At 34.8% G+C, this 17,643-nt stretch overlaps 2 protein-coding genes across 2 annotated transcripts in view; both read right to left on the bottom strand.

The window, feature by feature from the left end:
- The window catches only part of LOC136834666 (uncharacterized), a 155,720-nt gene extending 151,846 nt beyond the window's left edge, over window positions 1-3,874 (bottom strand). The window contains exon 1 of the mRNA XM_067097261.1: window positions 3,627-3,874. The gene's annotated coding sequence lies outside the window, so the exon portion shown is untranslated. The remainder of the gene's footprint in view (window positions 1-3,626) is intronic.
- Window positions 3,875-7,624: 3,750 nt separating this feature from the next.
- The window catches only part of LOC136834696 (cGMP-dependent protein kinase, isozyme 1-like), a 495,388-nt gene continuing 485,369 nt past the window's right edge, over window positions 7,625-17,643 (bottom strand). Inside the window, exons 12-15 of the mRNA XM_067097281.1 lie at window positions 15,557-15,720; window positions 15,153-15,338; window positions 14,806-14,872; window positions 7,625-11,236 (exon numbers count right to left, since the gene is read on the bottom strand). Coding sequence (XP_066953382.1) covers window positions 11,141-11,236; window positions 14,806-14,872; window positions 15,153-15,338; window positions 15,557-15,720 — 513 coding nt within the window. The 3' untranslated portion in view covers window positions 7,625-11,140. The remainder of the gene's footprint in view (window positions 11,237-14,805; window positions 14,873-15,152; window positions 15,339-15,556; window positions 15,721-17,643) is intronic.

Below are 17,643 nucleotides of genomic sequence, written 5' to 3' on the forward strand. Positions count from 1 at the left end.
TCCCGTGACAATACACAAATATATTATAATAATCAGCACCAATAATCAAACCTATATCATTTAAGGTATCTGACTCAATATTACTATCTGCCAGTTTAACACCTCGTTCTTGCAATCGCAGATAACGTTCTGTAGACCAGGTGTGTGTATGGAAGTGTTAACATGATTACAAAAAACAGCATTTAACTTGATACGTTTAATACCTGCTCGAACCTTTACTCTTACCAAATCAAACATTTTGGTCTCAACGTTACCTCCAAACGAAATTAAAGTTAGTTCCACTTGTCTTATTGGAACTATGTTCAATTTTTCAACAACATCTGGGTGAATGAACGTTCTTTGGGATCCGCGGTCTAAAAAGGCTGTAACTGGGATCTGATTCCCGTCATTAGACAAACGAAGAGCAGCTGTCGGTAATGCTGTCGGTCGAAGATGCTGCAGTTTTAAGAGCTACTTTACGACTGTTAACATTCTGAGAATTACTCATAGCAACTGACTTTTGACTTGTGTTGGAGCTAGTCTGTGATTGGGCAGTTTCTATAGGGTTACTATCAACTTTACTCTGACCTGATTTAGTTCTAGAAGGTTTCTGAGACGAATTTACATTAATTTTAGTAGAATTAGGCAATAGTCTAGCACATAAGAATGTATGATGTTTACCATTACAGTTGAAACAATGGGTCTTACTGCTACATTCAAATGAACGATGACTCTTTTGTTAACAACCAAAGCATAGTTGTAATTCGTGGATAAGCGCTCTTCTAATCTCTAAAGGAGTGAATTTCGTACAGACTTTACCACTGTGTTCGCCTTGACAAAAACAACAATACAACGTGATTTTCCTTACCATTATTTTTAACATTAGTTCTGAAAGCACTACTAGGCGAATTAACCTAACGCTCGTTTTTCGAACCTTTGTTACAATCTTTGCCACACTTAACAGTTAGACGGTGATGGCGTAGGGTCATGCACATCACTTCTATCTAGAACTTCGATTAATTTCTCAATGCCCTTTCTCAGTTAATCCACACTAAGGTCACAAGTATCATATTTGTGATACAAAACTCTCAATGTTTTCTTTAATGAACATCGGGTGATAATTTCTTTCTCATTAGAATCTCTGTTCTATCGACCTATTAAAGCTTCTAACTGTTGAGCGATGTTATTTTATTTAATAAGGAAATCCATCAACTGTTCTGCATTATGCTCATGGCACGGTAAACTTAACAGCCGATGCCTCAAGTTTTGTTCCAGTTTCCCAAAATTGGAATAACGAGTTTCCAGCAAGTTTGTTGCCACAGTATAATTTGCAGGAGTTATAGCTAAACCCTCAACGATTTCGCGTGCTCTACCCTAATGATAACTATTCGGCATAGTAAACTTGATGACATAATTCATGTCCTGACTATCATGAATAACTGCTTTAAAAACAGTCCAAAAAGGATACCAACGCTCGATTTTCCCATCACAGGTAGGTATCGAAATTGAGGCAACTTAGGTTGTGGATTACTAGGGGTAGTAGTTACCGCAGGTGTCGGATTAACAGGTGCGGGTGCTGCTAGCCTGTCAGTGAGTTGGACGATTTCGTGTCTCACGCGAGTGAGAAACTTTGAGTTCTTGATATATCGCCTACTGATGCCTGGGACTCATGTGGAACTTGATTACCGCGCTAGACAATTGATCAGCACGTTTTCCTCACTCAAAAGTTGGCCAATTTCGCTTATAGCAGTCTCATACAAAATGGCTTCATCACTATATTTGTCTGCAGACATGGTGAAAAATTTAAAACAAAATCACCTTTCTAAACATACAAAGTTAGCTAATAATGATAACTACATTAATCTCAACAATATTCGAAGTAGACACCAATTCTTCGAAAAACACTGATGCACAGAAAAAACACTCAATTATTAAGAATCTGTGTTCTACAAAATAATATTGGTCAATGCTGAATTACAAAACTCTTACTCAATCAAATTGCAATGAGACGGAAGAATTACACATCCTCTCGTTACATCTAAATACTCATATGTGAACCACATCTACCTTTAAAAAAGGAGACTGACACTAACCTCGCTGTCGGCCTTTTATCTTAGGTGTGTGTGTGTGTGTGTGTGTGTGTGTGTGTGTGTGTGTGTGTGTGTGTGTGTGTGGCGCTTAAAAAAATAATGGGCCTGCATAAAATTAATCTAAATGAGGAAAAGGGTCAGTAAACATTTAAAAAACAAACGATGATATATATAGAATGACCTGATTCAAAGTTATCAAGATCCAAAATAATGTGTTCAGTATCTTGATGAACTAAAATATAAGAAGTATTTTAACATCCGGTTCGAAGGACCAAAAAGGGAAAAGCTGTGGCGAAAAAGTATTTGGATGGACTAAGTGGACTGTAAGCTTAATTTAATGTTGTTACTTGGTCAAAAACCGCTAAAAGCTTTACGTAACAACACCATGCTCCCTTTGCGGTTTCTAAATTACGGAGATACACCTCTCAACCCAATTCAGCACTAACAAGGATAACACATTAATATTTTTATTGAAAAGTACCACAATTGAGTACTTCCACTTATTGAGCAGTCCCTATATATGGACATGATTTTCAGAACTTACAGGACTCGATAGGTTACCTCGTTTCTGTAAGTTACTTGCATAACATCAAAGTATGAACACAATACAAAACTTATCAGATCAAATTATAATCACCATTCACTAAAATGGGATCACGGGAAAATGAAATAAAATGGAGGGCCATCATTGAAAACACGTGCTGAATTTAAACATGAAATTAATTTAATAGCTAAAGGTTAAACATATCTAGTTACATACGATATAAATGAAAATTAAGTACTCAAAAGGGAATTACAGCTCAAAGGTACTCAAACTAACCGAAATGAAAGCAAAGAATAAGGGTACTGACCCTTTCCAAAGTACTCAACACAACACGACACCAGATAACTGATCAAATAAAAAAGAAAAAAAAAAAATTGGGCTGAACGCTACTCTTTCCGCTCAGCATTCAAGTTTTATGGGGGGAAGAAGACGAGCTACACAATACTGAATACAGAACTGACTTACAAAGTTTACACTGACATTTTGGAAACTCAACACATTTGTAAAACAGTGAACTAAATGGTGGTGTGTGACAACACAATTTTGGATGACGTCATGCCCATACAGTCACGTGCACACACATTTCTCAAATATAATGCTGGAAATGGCAAAGCGACAACCGTCCAAATCAACAACTGATGCAACGAGCACAGTTCTAGTCTGCCGGTTACTTGAGAGAAGGCAATTCACAATACGAAAATAAAATCAGTAATTTTCTTACGGTAACAGATGATACTAATAACCCTGCAGTAAAAACCAGATCTTACGAAACTACGCCAGTACACAAACAACACGAAAAGCTTTTTGTGCGGTGAATTTCCCACAGGTCTGGCGTATGCAATCCTCAGATTCGAGGGCTATCATATTTTAAATTTTTGGCAGAACAGATTATTATGAAAATAATACGGCCTAATTGTCCCGAACTCGATTATTAGAGTAATATTTGCTCCGCAAATTCTTAATGAACTCTCAGATGACGAAATTGTCCGAAGAAAAACAATTCAACAACTGACCATTTTTAATGAGTTTGAAAGTCCTTCGAATGGTCAACGTTCCGCAGGATTATGAAGCCACATCCTCGTCAGAGCGTTGAGCGCCAGAAGTGGAAGCGTACACTGGAGTACTAATGGTGCGGGAGGTGAACTCGACAGTAGACTAATTACCGGCCAGGGAAAACGTAGAAAACAGCAGTAGTAGCAGACGGAGAATGTCTGTGAAACGGCTCCCTTACTCGTTCTATTTTGCCTTTCGCCTTGCGTCCTTAAGCATGTACAGTCTAACATCCCAACTAGAAAACGACCGTAAAGTTATAGCTAGATGAATGTTTTATATGTTTTATCGAAATAATAGAACTTATTATTGAATTAAAGTTTTTAACTAGAATGTTACTGCTCATAAAATAATAATGAGCTACATCTAATTAGGGTGAAGGATAAACATTTATAATATAGCTTTTATTTAAGTAATTGTCACAATTACTTCAGACATACTAGACATGTATCTTATAATTCCTCACCCTGAAGTAGAATTATGTAAAACAGTGACTTCCTTAAAATAAAGGAACACATGAATTCCAAGCTAAATGTGGACTTTACAATATAATTTATGAAGGAGAAGACTAACCTTGAGAAAACATATGTAACAGGTGCTCATTTACCACAGCAAGGACTCAGTACTGTATGTGATTAATGACGTGACATACAGTATTTCTATTTATTTCTGATTCACTGTACAGTGCATAAATATGAGGTCAAGAAAGTACAGATTTGCTGTACAGTAACATACAAGTTAAGGTCAGTGAGGCACCTGTTAGATTTATTGAATTCAGTTTTTTCCCGAATGTGTGACAATGCATAAGACAACAGCTACCATAATCATACAGCAAATTCAAGTAGATTTATGAGGGCTTCTCACTTTGGAAAAAACCGATGCTTTTGTTTTATACTTGGAAAAGTAACACATCAAACTTGCACAACAAAATTTTATTTACATACACGTTATGCGGTAAATACTATTGGGTTTGCTGTGTTACTTATCTTTAATTACATATAAAGTCAGTGCTTCTCAGTCATAAAGAGTTAACAAAGAAAACCTTACCTCTACATGAACTTAGTAAATTTAGTTAGCATAGCATAAATAGCAAAATAAAAAAAAAATAAATGGAACATTATAATTGACTGTGTAATTGATGTCATGGGAAAATATATGTTTATATACTTATATATATATATATTTATATATATAGCTATGATATACTTACCCTACGTACTCATGACAGGCAAGTGCTTGAACAGAGGCACCAGCAGTAGCAGAGGCACAAAATGGTCATGTATATTAGGATTGTTCAGAAGGGCAAGATTTACATTCATCAAGTATCACAAAATATTTGTTCTTCTAGATTTAAAATTCAATTAATGTATGAGGATTACAAATGTTAGATTGAAATATTTCACATACATTTTACAATCAACAGCATGCTGGTATTTTCTAAAGAGTGTAAGTGAACCAACACAACTGTAAAATGTTTATATATAGTGTTTTATTTTTATTTCTGAAAACGTTATACATAGGTTACCATGTTAATACATTGTCTATTAATTTTCAGCTTCCTAAGTAAGCAGTCGGTTTATCTTGTTGCCAAGCATGTCGTTAACTTTTGTGGTTTTCAGCATAATCGTATGCAATTGTATGATGTTTGTTTTCATAGGAAATCTGTAGCACTTTCTGACAAATTTTCAGCAGAGAACACTATTCTTTTACAAGACTAAAACCAAAATTGAAGAAAGACCAAGTCTGTATTTATTCTTTTTTTTTTTTAATCTGTGGACGGCAGAACTGACCTTTGTATTGGTAAAGAAAAGAAAGTGTTTTCTGTACAAAAGAAGGCTGACTAATCTTAAATTTTACAGGAAAGGTCCACTACGTGAGTAGTTCATAATGTATTATGCAGGTCCTTGCACAGAAGTTTCAGTGCACGTTTGCAGTTCATCCCCAAACTGAGAAATGTGTATGTGAGTATTTGATCATCTTAAGAAAACTGTCCAAGTTGCATATTTCTAACTGTGTCAGAAAATGGAAATGAAGAAAAATATCTAAAACTTTCCTAAAGAAACAAGTTAGTAATGGCATTATTCATATAGAAAATGTAATGTATAGTAAATTTGCTTAAATAACCAATTAAACAAAAACAATGCAATATGTGTTAACAGTACATTTAAAAGGGGGAAAAGTTGCAAATTAAACATATCATAAGAAAACAATTAATCCAGTCATTGAATATTGTTCAAACATCATTTTAAAGCATTCCAAACAGTAGGAACCAATATTTTCGAGAAACTTGTTCATGTTTAACTTTTTAATAAGATTACATTTTTTAAAGTTTGGTGATGTGGTGAAACAGTTATTTATTTTTATTGTGTTCACTGAACGCTTGTACAGGTACTGCATGTAAAAACAAAGTATACTGTATGTGACACAAAACTACCAGTGACATTTCGCATTCTAGTTAACAGTTTTTAATCCAATGAAGTGAAGCATAGCACAATTAATGAATATTACGAAAAATTTATTAAAAAGTTGCAAGATGCCTAAATGTATTTCTGGCATATTACTAATCGTGTACTAAAATGTACTGGAATTCAAGTTTTAAATAGGATAGTTTGACTATAGAACATGAAAATGCTTGGTGTTTCCTCATTCACGCAAATGAATGTACTTAACTCTTACCCAGATTGAAATTAAGCCATTTTAATTGTAAAAACTTCTGAAAGACAGGGAAACAATAAGGTCTTTGTTCATGTACCATTTATCACTAACACTACAGTGACCTGAAGATGAGCTTTTTAAACAATTTGGTTGCTGGTGAGGTTAGTGTGAACAAAAGAATTTACGAGGGCATATAAATATTCTATAGTCTATAAGGTATCTGAAGAATCCTATGCTTCCTGGTAAAATTGATAAAGTTGTGCAGGATAAATGGAAGGCCACTACTGCTGATGAAATAATAGGATATTAAAAATTTCATCCATTTTCAGATGAATTTATATTGAGAACCCAGTTCTTTGAAACTATACGGCCCATAGGGTGTTTGAAAGGCAATTTTACCACTAGTGAATTTTAAACTGGAAATATTATATTTTTGGGGGGAATTCAATTGCTAATAAAATAGAAATGGGAACTTCGGTATTTGTAAGGTGTTAAATTTAATGTTAAGTTTCCCATGAGGTTCATTCACTTAAAGTTACACTAGAACTACCATATTTGAAAGGTTATTTGACTGCTAACTGTATTATAATTTGGTGACTAGGATGTCTGAAGATCAGCAAACTGTTGGTAAATTTACTCTGGGAGAAATATATTTGAATGTTGGGTGTCATGGGAATAAGGAATACACTGTAATTGTATATTTTATGGGGAATTGTATGAACTGTAGTATTTAGCACCAGTATAATCTTATACTGTACATAGATTGGGAATTCCTCATGAAGATTGCTTCCATGACCAAACTAGGATGAAGACTGGAGACACACAGGTGCAATGATTAAGAAGGATGTAAAGGATTCAAATATTGGTGAGGACTATGGGAAACGGACTCTGTGTGATTGTCATACAAGAGCTACAGGTGTGATATTGTTTACTATACTGTTAAAAAAGATTACAACACTCTTTGTGGTGACTTCTTATTTAACCAAATGATTTTATTTAAAATGGTCAACAAAATGTTATAATGTGAGGGTCATTTCTTGTGAGCAGTTGGTAAAAGCATTCAAAGTAAGTATAGATGAGATTGTAATATTGAATAGGTGACATTGTAATATTGAAAAACCAAAGACCTAATTACATTCCACTGATAATTCCTATAAAGGCTTGTGCTCTCAAGTTGTCACTTATGAGAGGAGTTTAACACCATACAAGAAAGCATGAATTTACTTATCTGCAATTTGTGACTGCTACTGTAAATGTTTCGCAGCTTAAATGTCAGGAAGTCTTACAGTTATAGTAAGTGCAAGGGTATTATTAATTTTAATATATTTACAATGAGTGATTTTAGATTAAAACAAACTCAAAACTTGCAGGAGAAACGAGGATCTGAGACAAATAAGGCTTGCATTTCCAGGACACAATCAACATAGATGCTGTGATCCATCTATCATAAAATGATTAGCAATGAAACCATAGAATATAACACTGCACTAAAATTAAATGCATATTAATTATCCTAACATACACATCCTTAAAGCTTATCTTGTGCAAAAGTGACTTTGGCTATTTTCAACATCTTATACACTCAAAGTTTTTGCTCTCTAACTCTGAGAACCTTGGATTGCCCTGTTACATAAATTTGATTGACATCCTTGGATTTCTAGTTAAATAATCTTGTAAAGGAAACTAATCAAAGAGAAAATCTATTAGGAAAGGACTTTTTTAAAAATCCTGAGTTTGTTTAAAACTCACGAGACAATTCTAATTTTGTGGAAGATGCTTAAGATTTGAATTGAAAGTGTATCACATAGATTCAACAGGGCAGTCTAAAATTCAGGAACAAAGAGTGGGTTGAAGATTTTTCTTGTGATAATTTTTAAAATCGTTCTCTTGTATCTAGATTTGACATTTGATGTGTAAAATTTTGACATTAAGCAAACATTTGATGTGTAGAATTTTGACATTAAGCAACATAAATATATTGTTAGAGTAACACATTCATGCTTTAGCGATCAATGTATTTACTGTCAAATGTAATTATGGTTAAGCAAGATAAGTAAAACTTATTTGAACCTCCAGCTGTACACAAATAATTAACATAATGTTAAAACAGAGGTTTGTTTTAATAAACTGTATAAATATAAAATTTACATCACCACAAGCAGTATAATATTATTACAACATTAAGTGTAACTAAGTAGATGAAAGAGTGAAAAATCAACATGATTTCCTCAACTATAAAATAAGTGAACAGTTAATGACAATACAGTACAGTATATACAATATATGAGAAAATTACTAAGTGCACTAGTTTGTCAATGTGAATTGAGATTGACAAGATTTAAGAAGCACCAGTCTTATGATAAACTGTATCTACAAATCACCAAGAAATAGAGATTGGTTCAGGAGTGAATAGTAATGGTCATCCAAATTCCAGCAAACTTCTCATGATAAAAATTAAGCATAAATTTCAGTGCCTTAAAGGATTACAGTCTGTCCCTAACACCTTACCTAGTATACATTCCAAAGTAGTTCAGTATAATCATTAATAGTGTACTGGAATTTATAACTCTGTTTTGAAGAGTTAATTGTGAGCTTTTGTAACAAACTTTTGCAAACCCTGTATATGAATAAGTAAAGGCATCACTAATTACAGATAAGCCCTTCAGTAGCTGGCAGGATCCTTGCATGTTACAGTAGTTCAAACTAATGCTGAACAGCTTTAAATCCACTGAAGGTAAGTTAACCAGACCACAATGCCTGAAGATATAAATTTTAACACCATCCAGTGCCAATAGCATCATAAAAATTATGCAGAGTACAGTATATTAAATCAGTTTACGTGGCAGAATTTCAGATTTATTTCACAAACCTGAATAAAACAAAATATTTTATAACTTTCAATAAATTTCTTCAGGTATTATTATAATAAGTAACCACCAAGTTATAATTCATCTCAGTTCCCTGAAAAATACTTGCACTACTATACTTCACAAAGTTTCTGTTAAAATTCAGGAACTACACAGATATTGTATTTTTCAAGTAATTAGGCAGTTTTACGCTTGTAGGAAAGAAATTTCCTATTAGCAGACCATGAAATGCATACTAACTACAGATCTCTAGACATATGTCTTGAAAAATGGTAGAAATGAATACTGGTTTATGTAAACTGTGAAATGTGTTCATTCTTTTGCCAAGATCAGCTTAAAGTACAGTAATGTAGTTCATGTAATAGGAACTGTTTGGAGTAATATAAATATCAGTATACTGTATACTGTATTTAAAAAGCTATTCCTCAAATCTTTCAAATTTAAATAATGAATTTCAATAGTGCAAAGTATTGTTATTCTATATAGCAAGGAAATATTAAGTACAGTCAGTGATCACATAAAAGATTAAGGCATGTAACTTATTATAAAATCAAGCACAGGAATGCGTTCTTCACATTTAGTGGTGTGCCAAATTTCATGTAGGTATACCTGAGGAAAGCTAGCCGCGTACCTGTCACTCATGGAAATTAGTCTTGTAGGCTAAGTCCTACAGGATAATTGCTCATGGCTTTTATATCCAGCACCTAAAACAGAACATTTCCCAGTGATCACTTTACAAATTAAATAAGATAAACTTTAAGCCTATTGTTGGACCAATTAATTTGATTTGAATGCATCTGAAGTAATTTCATTCTACTTTTCAAGGCAAATGAGGACTGTGTGCTTGCCAGGTTACAACAAATAAATAATTAATGAGGTTACCCAAGAAAATACAGTATTCAGATAAAGCTGTGCTAATGCTAAAGAATATTTCATCTTTATTTTGATATCCAAACGCCAAAGTTCCCTCCATTAAAAAAAACATATTTGAAACTGCATCTGCCAAGAGACTTTCATATATGATGATGTGCATGAAACTATGCTGAAAATTATGCACTTGTTTGCAAATCATTATGTGAACAATATGTTTAAAAGACCTCAAAATGATTACATTCAGACGAAAAATGTCAGATCCTCAAATTGAGAGTCTTTCAAAAGGCACCATTATGAAGCGATTACAGTATAATGACATGACAAAACCTAAGGTCATACACATACAGCATAATGCTGCATATATTTTTCTACAATGAGAATATTACATCTTTTTACAAATGTACATAGTCATTCATGTTATGGACTTCTCAATCTCTAATGAACTACCAATTTGAAACAGATGATAGTGTACTCTGGTTTTCAGACAATTTTACAATTACTGTACTGTATAAAAGTGTACACAACTATCAGTGTTATAATGAAAATTTGTTCTTATGGACTTGAACAAATCAAGCACTGTACTGTACAATGTGTAATGAATAGGGGCATTATTTTAAAAAAAACTTCGAACATTTTGGACAACATTCCAGGACCAAATGCCTTATAAAGTTTGTATGAAAGTATTCAAGAGCTCAGCTTTACCATTGGATATTCATTTCAGAAAAAATAGTTTTCCCCGATATGAAATTTTTATACACTTTCATTTAGTCCAGATACCAAGATGGCACTACAGTAGCATAGGGCCCATCTTTTCATTGGTATATATTTTCCTTCAAAACATCAGCATGCTTTCAAAGTGAATATCGCAATGTCAAGATCATCACACAATGTACCTTACACAACATAAAATTTCTTATTAATGTATCTGTAATTTCTAAGAAAAATTGAAAATCTTTGTACTCTAAGAGTACCACCTCTGTGTGAAAGCTATACTGTACTACTTTGTGTGAAATATTAAATATGTCAAATTTACTCCTGCAGTTTACTCTCATCTTGAAAGTGCAACTTTAGATAGTAAATTCTTAGAAATCTAGATCCCAACCACTGAGCTCATCACTAGGAACTTCAACATCACGAGGGTAGGAGTCAAAGTTACTGGCATCTGTCGGTCCTCGTATCTGTAAGAGAAAAAAATAACTGAAAGTCTTAGAACACTGCAGTATAAATCTACCTATATTAGGAAAAGTAAGAATTTAACACAACCTATGTGGTATAAATCCAATGACAATCATTATCCAATATGGGTATGTCTCCTTCTGTAACAATTCTTCAACATAACTTATGTTGCTGTGCAAACCTCTACAGTAGAGAATGCCCAAACAGAATTCCAGAGAGAAGAAAAATATTAAAAGCAACGAGAAGAAAAATATTAAAAGTAACATACGATAAATAACAGTTAAGAAATAAATAAATCTAACACTTTGCAGAAGGTGGGTCAACATCAAGAGATGGGCTAGAAGGGGCCAAGCTAGACATAGTCAATGCCGAATGCTTGGGAAAAGATGCCAACACAACAGGAATTGGCGTCTAGCGGTCCACTGCAGCTGGGAGTTTAACCGAGGAAGGGCACTTGGGTACCAAAAGACTTCTCAATGACTGCCTGACTCTCAGGCACCCAACATTGTTTAGAAGCCACTGGGAGCTCAAACACTACCTGGCACCCAGTGACGACTGGGTGCTCAGCTACTACAGTACTGGGAGCTCAGCAACTACTGGGTGCTCAGCCACAATTGGGTGTTCAACTACTCCTGGGCACTCAGCAACAAATGGGTGCTTGCTCCCTAATGAGCGTCCTGCAGGAGTACATGGGAGCTCCAGAGAAGAGGAATGCTTAGATGAGGAAGAAGCATGCTTATAAGACACAGACGATAGTCCAGATGCTACCGATTGGTGCTCCGACTGAGAAAAGTGCTCAGGACTGTCCCAAGCACTGCACGGAGGCTGGGGGCTACAGGGAGGCTCTATGCCTTTTGCTGGGTAGTGGAGAGGACTGATCCCTGAACACAGAATGCCTTTTCTGAGGATGCGACTCGTCCGAGAAATGCCACTGGCGCCTCTTACATGGATTTGAGTCTCTGGAGCTCAATGAGGGATGATGAGCCTTTGAGATACCTTTCCAATGGCTATCTTTTGTTACAACCTGGGACATAACAGGCACAACTAAGGGGGTGCCTACCAGTGGGCAGACCCACCCCATCGACCTCCCTTGGGCTTCCAGTATGCCTCCTCCGGGGTTGGGGGAGTATGGCAGTGACTTTCACCTAGGAGAGTCGCTGGGACAGGCAGCCACGTCCTCCACTATCACTTCACTAGCACTTTTCTTACTAAATTCTTCTATATGGAAATGCATTGATTCCCCCATTTGGGCCACTGTGTTAGCAAGTAGACCAAACTTCTGGTCAAACTTTTAACTCGAGGCTGGCACAACGGTCCGGATGTGGGAGCCAAGAGAGGGAGTAGTTGGAATTGGAGGAGGGCTGGAAATGGGAGAGATTAATTTAGCAGAAGAGACAAGAGGAACATCAACATTACTAGACATAAGATTCTTATATGGTTAGCTAAAGATTTTACTTGGGCTCTAAAAGCAGCTTTCCTTTTATGGTCTCTCTCCAACTTAGAAAGGTGAGAAGCTAATGTCTTCCATTTTTTCTCATCCCACTCTTTACACTCCTTGCATGTCAAATCAACAGAACAAACCTGTCTTCTACATGCAGTGCACGAGGTATGTGAGTCATAGCTAGCTAGCTTTTGTCAATCAAGTATTGCAGCCTTTGCTGCAATACCGAAAACTAGATGAGCTAGAGTCTGACATAGTCAACTAGCAGCACAAGTCAAAATCAGTAAGTCTCCCAAGAGAACTAAAATCATAATAATGGTTTCATTGAAAACCTACCTAAATAATCAATGCCGAAGGCTACCTAATCAAAAATACTTCACAAAAAGGGAAGATCTCAAACAGAATTCAAATTCAGCTGCGATTCTTAACAATGTGTGTGGTCTTAAGCCAGCAGAAACAAATTGAGCTCTTAGCTGAGTTCCTCTCTTACCCTGAAAATGGGAGGGGCTAGTCACTTACATAAACAAAAGAATGTTGCTACCATGAATTTCAAAATTTAAGCTGCCGTCGAGTAGAAGCTCTTAGCTAAGTAATTACCGTATAAGTTACTTATAAATAAAAAAAATCACAATATAGCACAGTATAACTGAACTAAGATACTGAAGCCAAGAGATCTCCAAATGGTTTGCAAATTGTTCCATACTATTTCAGTTTCATTGGATCAAGTTTCTCTTGTGGTTGTGTTAAAAGTTTTCTTTATGCTGATTTAATCCTATCTTTACTCATTTACGTTTTGCTAATAACTTCCCCCTAAAATTGGAGTTGTGTTTTTTGCATCATCATCATCATCTAATAATTGTTGAATTGATCTTCCTTTCTATGTGGTACTCTTTGGGCCCCTTTACTTAAAATTGATATTAATATTTTTATAGTATTTCTTTATTAATGTGGACCTTATAAATGAGGTTTTGGCATGAAAAAGAACGCCAATGAATGAGCAAAGCAAGATGTCTTTATTGGATGGAGGCCAAAGAAAAAGTGCTTGGAGACAGCAGGTGAGTGGGGGGTATTCCACACTCACCACCTGTAACCACCAGTTAATGACTGCTTGTAGCTCAGGCTAAAGGATACTCTTATATAAAAGGTGATGGTTTGCATTTCCTTAGAAACAAATTTAATTTTACTCCCCCTGACCTTTCTCAAGAATGACTAATGACTAAAACCAGTGTTAGTACAAAAGAGAAAGAAATGATTAAACCCAGCCTTACAGAGATATTCTACAGGACAAATGTAACCAAGATCTTTGTGGAAGAGATCAAAATCAAAATAGAGAACATTTTAGACTGCTAAAACAATTTTCACAACTCCACACTCTTAACCCATTTCATCATTCACATCTGTTTGAAAGAGAGAAAGGAGGAAAGGTCTACAAAACTTTCATGCTGATTTTTGGAACAATGTAAACTTGGTCCTACTTATAATTTTTTACCCATAAAATTATTAATAATTAAGATGTTGAGCAGGTGGAAATCTGGGGTATGTTAGAACTCAACTTGGGATATGATGACAAAAAAGTCTACACACTGGTTTTGGCATTTTGGGAGTGCTACAGTGACACAGATGGTGTTTTGTAACTTCAGAAAGCGATAGGAGAGTAGGGCCAACATGGGTATCTAAACTACAGTATAATGTATCTTTCAAACGTCTTCATGTAGCTCAACAAAGTATTGTACCACATATTTGAAGCGTGAGAACACAAAAACTCAAAACTCCTACAAATGCATAACACATAACTTTCATACAATTGTAACTCCGAGAAATCATAGTTCAAATGCTATGTGGAGGAACATCTTTGGTTTTTTTCCTTTTTAAAACATAATTATGAATAAAGAGTTTGTAGGTATGCAAAGTGTTTTTAGGTGAAGCCATTTGACTGAAAAGTAACTTTGGCTGCAATTAAGCAAAGGTATTTAGTGTAAATTAGTAATTAAGTTTATCATGCTCATATTATAAATCAACTAACCCATAACTTCAAAACTTCATTATCTCTATCCAGCAACAAACACATTAGAATAAAATTTTATTTGGCAATCTTAATATCATTTGAAAAATAAAAAAAACTCCACTTACTTTTGGAATAATCGGAGGCTGCAGAGATCTTGCTCGCAGACCATCCCAATCAAAGCCCAAGAACCACCTGCATAAATATTATGGGTTATTGCCTTAATAGTTTCTAAAACAAAAGCAATCTTTTAAACTTGAAAAACAATAATTAAAAAGTTTTAAAATTTCATAAACTTTTAAATAAATGAAAAACCTATCCTATTCTAAACCTGATAATATTTTTTTTTAGTTACGAGCTATTTGCAACATTATATTACTCACTGTACAATCCTGAGGGAATATGATGGTCATAATACAAAAGTTTTCCAAATCTTCTAACATTAGATAAAAACAGATCATATCATAACACTTACTTGTGTTTCTTGATATCTTGAATACCATTTCTTTGATAACCAAGTCTTTCTGCAGGTGCTTCTCTACAAAGTCTCTTGATTAATGATATGGCATTTCTTGTTACGTGTTGTGGAAAATCAACCATGTCAATGCCCTTCAGGATAATGTTATAAGTCTTCATTGGGTCTGAAGCAGTGAATGGTGGTCTGGAGAATACAGGAAAAAATTAACACCTGGCTTTATTTAACATGTATGTAAAATAAAAAATAAAATCACACTACTCAATATTATCATATTAATGAACGCAAAGCTATATGTTTATTATTTGCATAAAAGTCTAAAATATATTTGCAATATTTCAAACAAGGAAAAGTTCTGTTATATCTATAATAGGAAATGTTTTAATACCATTGCCTCTACTTACGTTCCTGTTAGAAGTTCATACATAAGAATACCAATGGACCAGTAGTCAACAGCCTTGTCATGACCTTTGTTGAGAATGATTTCTGGTGCTACATACTCTGGAGTACCACAGAATGTCCAGGTTTTACTGCTGGCACCAAGTTTTTTGCTGAATCCAAAGTCAACCTAAATATAAATTAAAACCATGTTTAGATTGCATGACTGATTCCTCAGTAGTACATATAGCCACAACCAAAAATTTATTGACTAATGGATGAAAGTACTATGCAGTATAGTAATATGATTGGGATAACAATACACATCTATTTGATTAAGCCTTTAACACTTGTATATTTCTGAAGGTTTAAACTTCATAAGTCTTGATTATGGTACACTTATGTAACAAGTTTTTCTAAAAGGTTACTGTGGTAGTGTGCAACAGCTGCCCTCTTTTGACACCTACTTAAACAATTACTTCAGGGTTCTGCTTGTAATTTTTAGAACAACCACAGATTATAGGTAATCTTTGACATTTTCAGAAATAGCCTTAGTAAGCTTATCATAACTATTTCAACCTATTACAATTTAATTTAATCAATTTCATTTCAGATGACACTTAATATTTTTTAAATAACACAATCAAACTCTTGTCTTCTTGTTTATATCTTTGTTTATATCTGAGTTACCATTAAAACACTTACAAAATTATTTCTGACTCATTTACTAACAAGATCTGGAGAGGAAATTATTAGATCCAAATTTGTACAGCTGTAGGGTAGGGTCTCTAGTAATCTCAGATCACTTCAAAACCTCACACACACATATTAGCGCAGCACTCCCATTCTGTCTGATTAGAGTACCTTGGTATCCATGCAACCATACATATTAGTACAGTACACTCATGGAATATCTGACAAGACTAAACCCAATTATGAATCTTAAAAAGTCTATGCATGTAGACACTTCTGTTCCCCTGAGCAGGAGTCTTGTTACCAAGTTAGTTATGGCCAAAACTCTAGATTGCTCTTTATTGATCCAAAAACACGAATGCCAAGTAAGACCTACTTGGCAAGGAGGCAGGGTTGTCATAAAATGGCCAGAAAATATTATGGTATTTAAATACGTATAAATATACTACAGTATTATAAAACAGGAAACAATGCTAATCTTATAAACTGCCCTAGTAAGACCCCAATTAAAGTATGCTGTTGTTACCTAAGTGGAAGACCACAGAAAGCATTACAAATACCAGCAATCAAACTAATACCATCAATCAGACACCCTGGGCATCACAGGAGGCTTTAACACCTCATTTTTTACTCTCTAAAAGAGCACTGAATAAGAGTTCACTGACTAAAACACTTCAGGTACCAAAGGCTGTGAATTACAAAGCCTACAGGAAACAAATTACTTTAAGTAGAAACCAAGCTAGATTCAATGGATGGTACTTGAATGGAAAAGGTTCAATACCAGACACTGTGGGGCCTCCCTCACATAAAAGATAACCTCATTTTGGAACAGACTGTCACCACTGCCAGCCAGTTCAGGAACAGATTAAATAAACAGCTCTATAAAACTCATGATTTATCATTTATTAGTATTTTTTAAAGATCTTTGAGGCTTTCTATCCCTGTAACTGTAAAGAGACTGTGGACTGTTGTCTTAGCGTTCCTTGACTAAACTCCTTCACTTTCTGACCTGTTGTCACAGCCACGACAAGGGGGGCACAGATGTCAACTAACATGGTAGAATCTCACTGGATAATGGTAAAGGGAGAACTTTATATAATCATCACTACATTGTTTACCTCTCCCAGTGAAGTAGTTGAGAGCTAAGCAGTTAAGTATTCTACTATGATGATAAAACTTTGTCAAGGGCCCTTTTTTCAGAACAAGAAATGCAGAATGTGCAAAAATAGATAGTTCAATAATTTTAAGATGGTTTAACCTCCATATGTTATGGGTAACCGGTAAAACAGTGTAGCAATGTTCCTTTTACCAAGATTGTCTGGTCAAGCAAAACACAGTAAAGCAGTGTACAGGAGTTGGGTGCTTGAAATACTGAAGCAAGTTAAGTGGCTTCAGCCTTGCAAAACGCAGTACATGGGTT

The sequence above is a fragment of the Macrobrachium rosenbergii genome, chromosome 4 (assembly GCF_040412425.1).
Source record: "Macrobrachium rosenbergii isolate ZJJX-2024 chromosome 4, ASM4041242v1, whole genome shotgun sequence".
NCBI classification, from domain to species: domain Eukaryota; kingdom Metazoa; phylum Arthropoda; class Malacostraca; order Decapoda; family Palaemonidae; genus Macrobrachium; species Macrobrachium rosenbergii.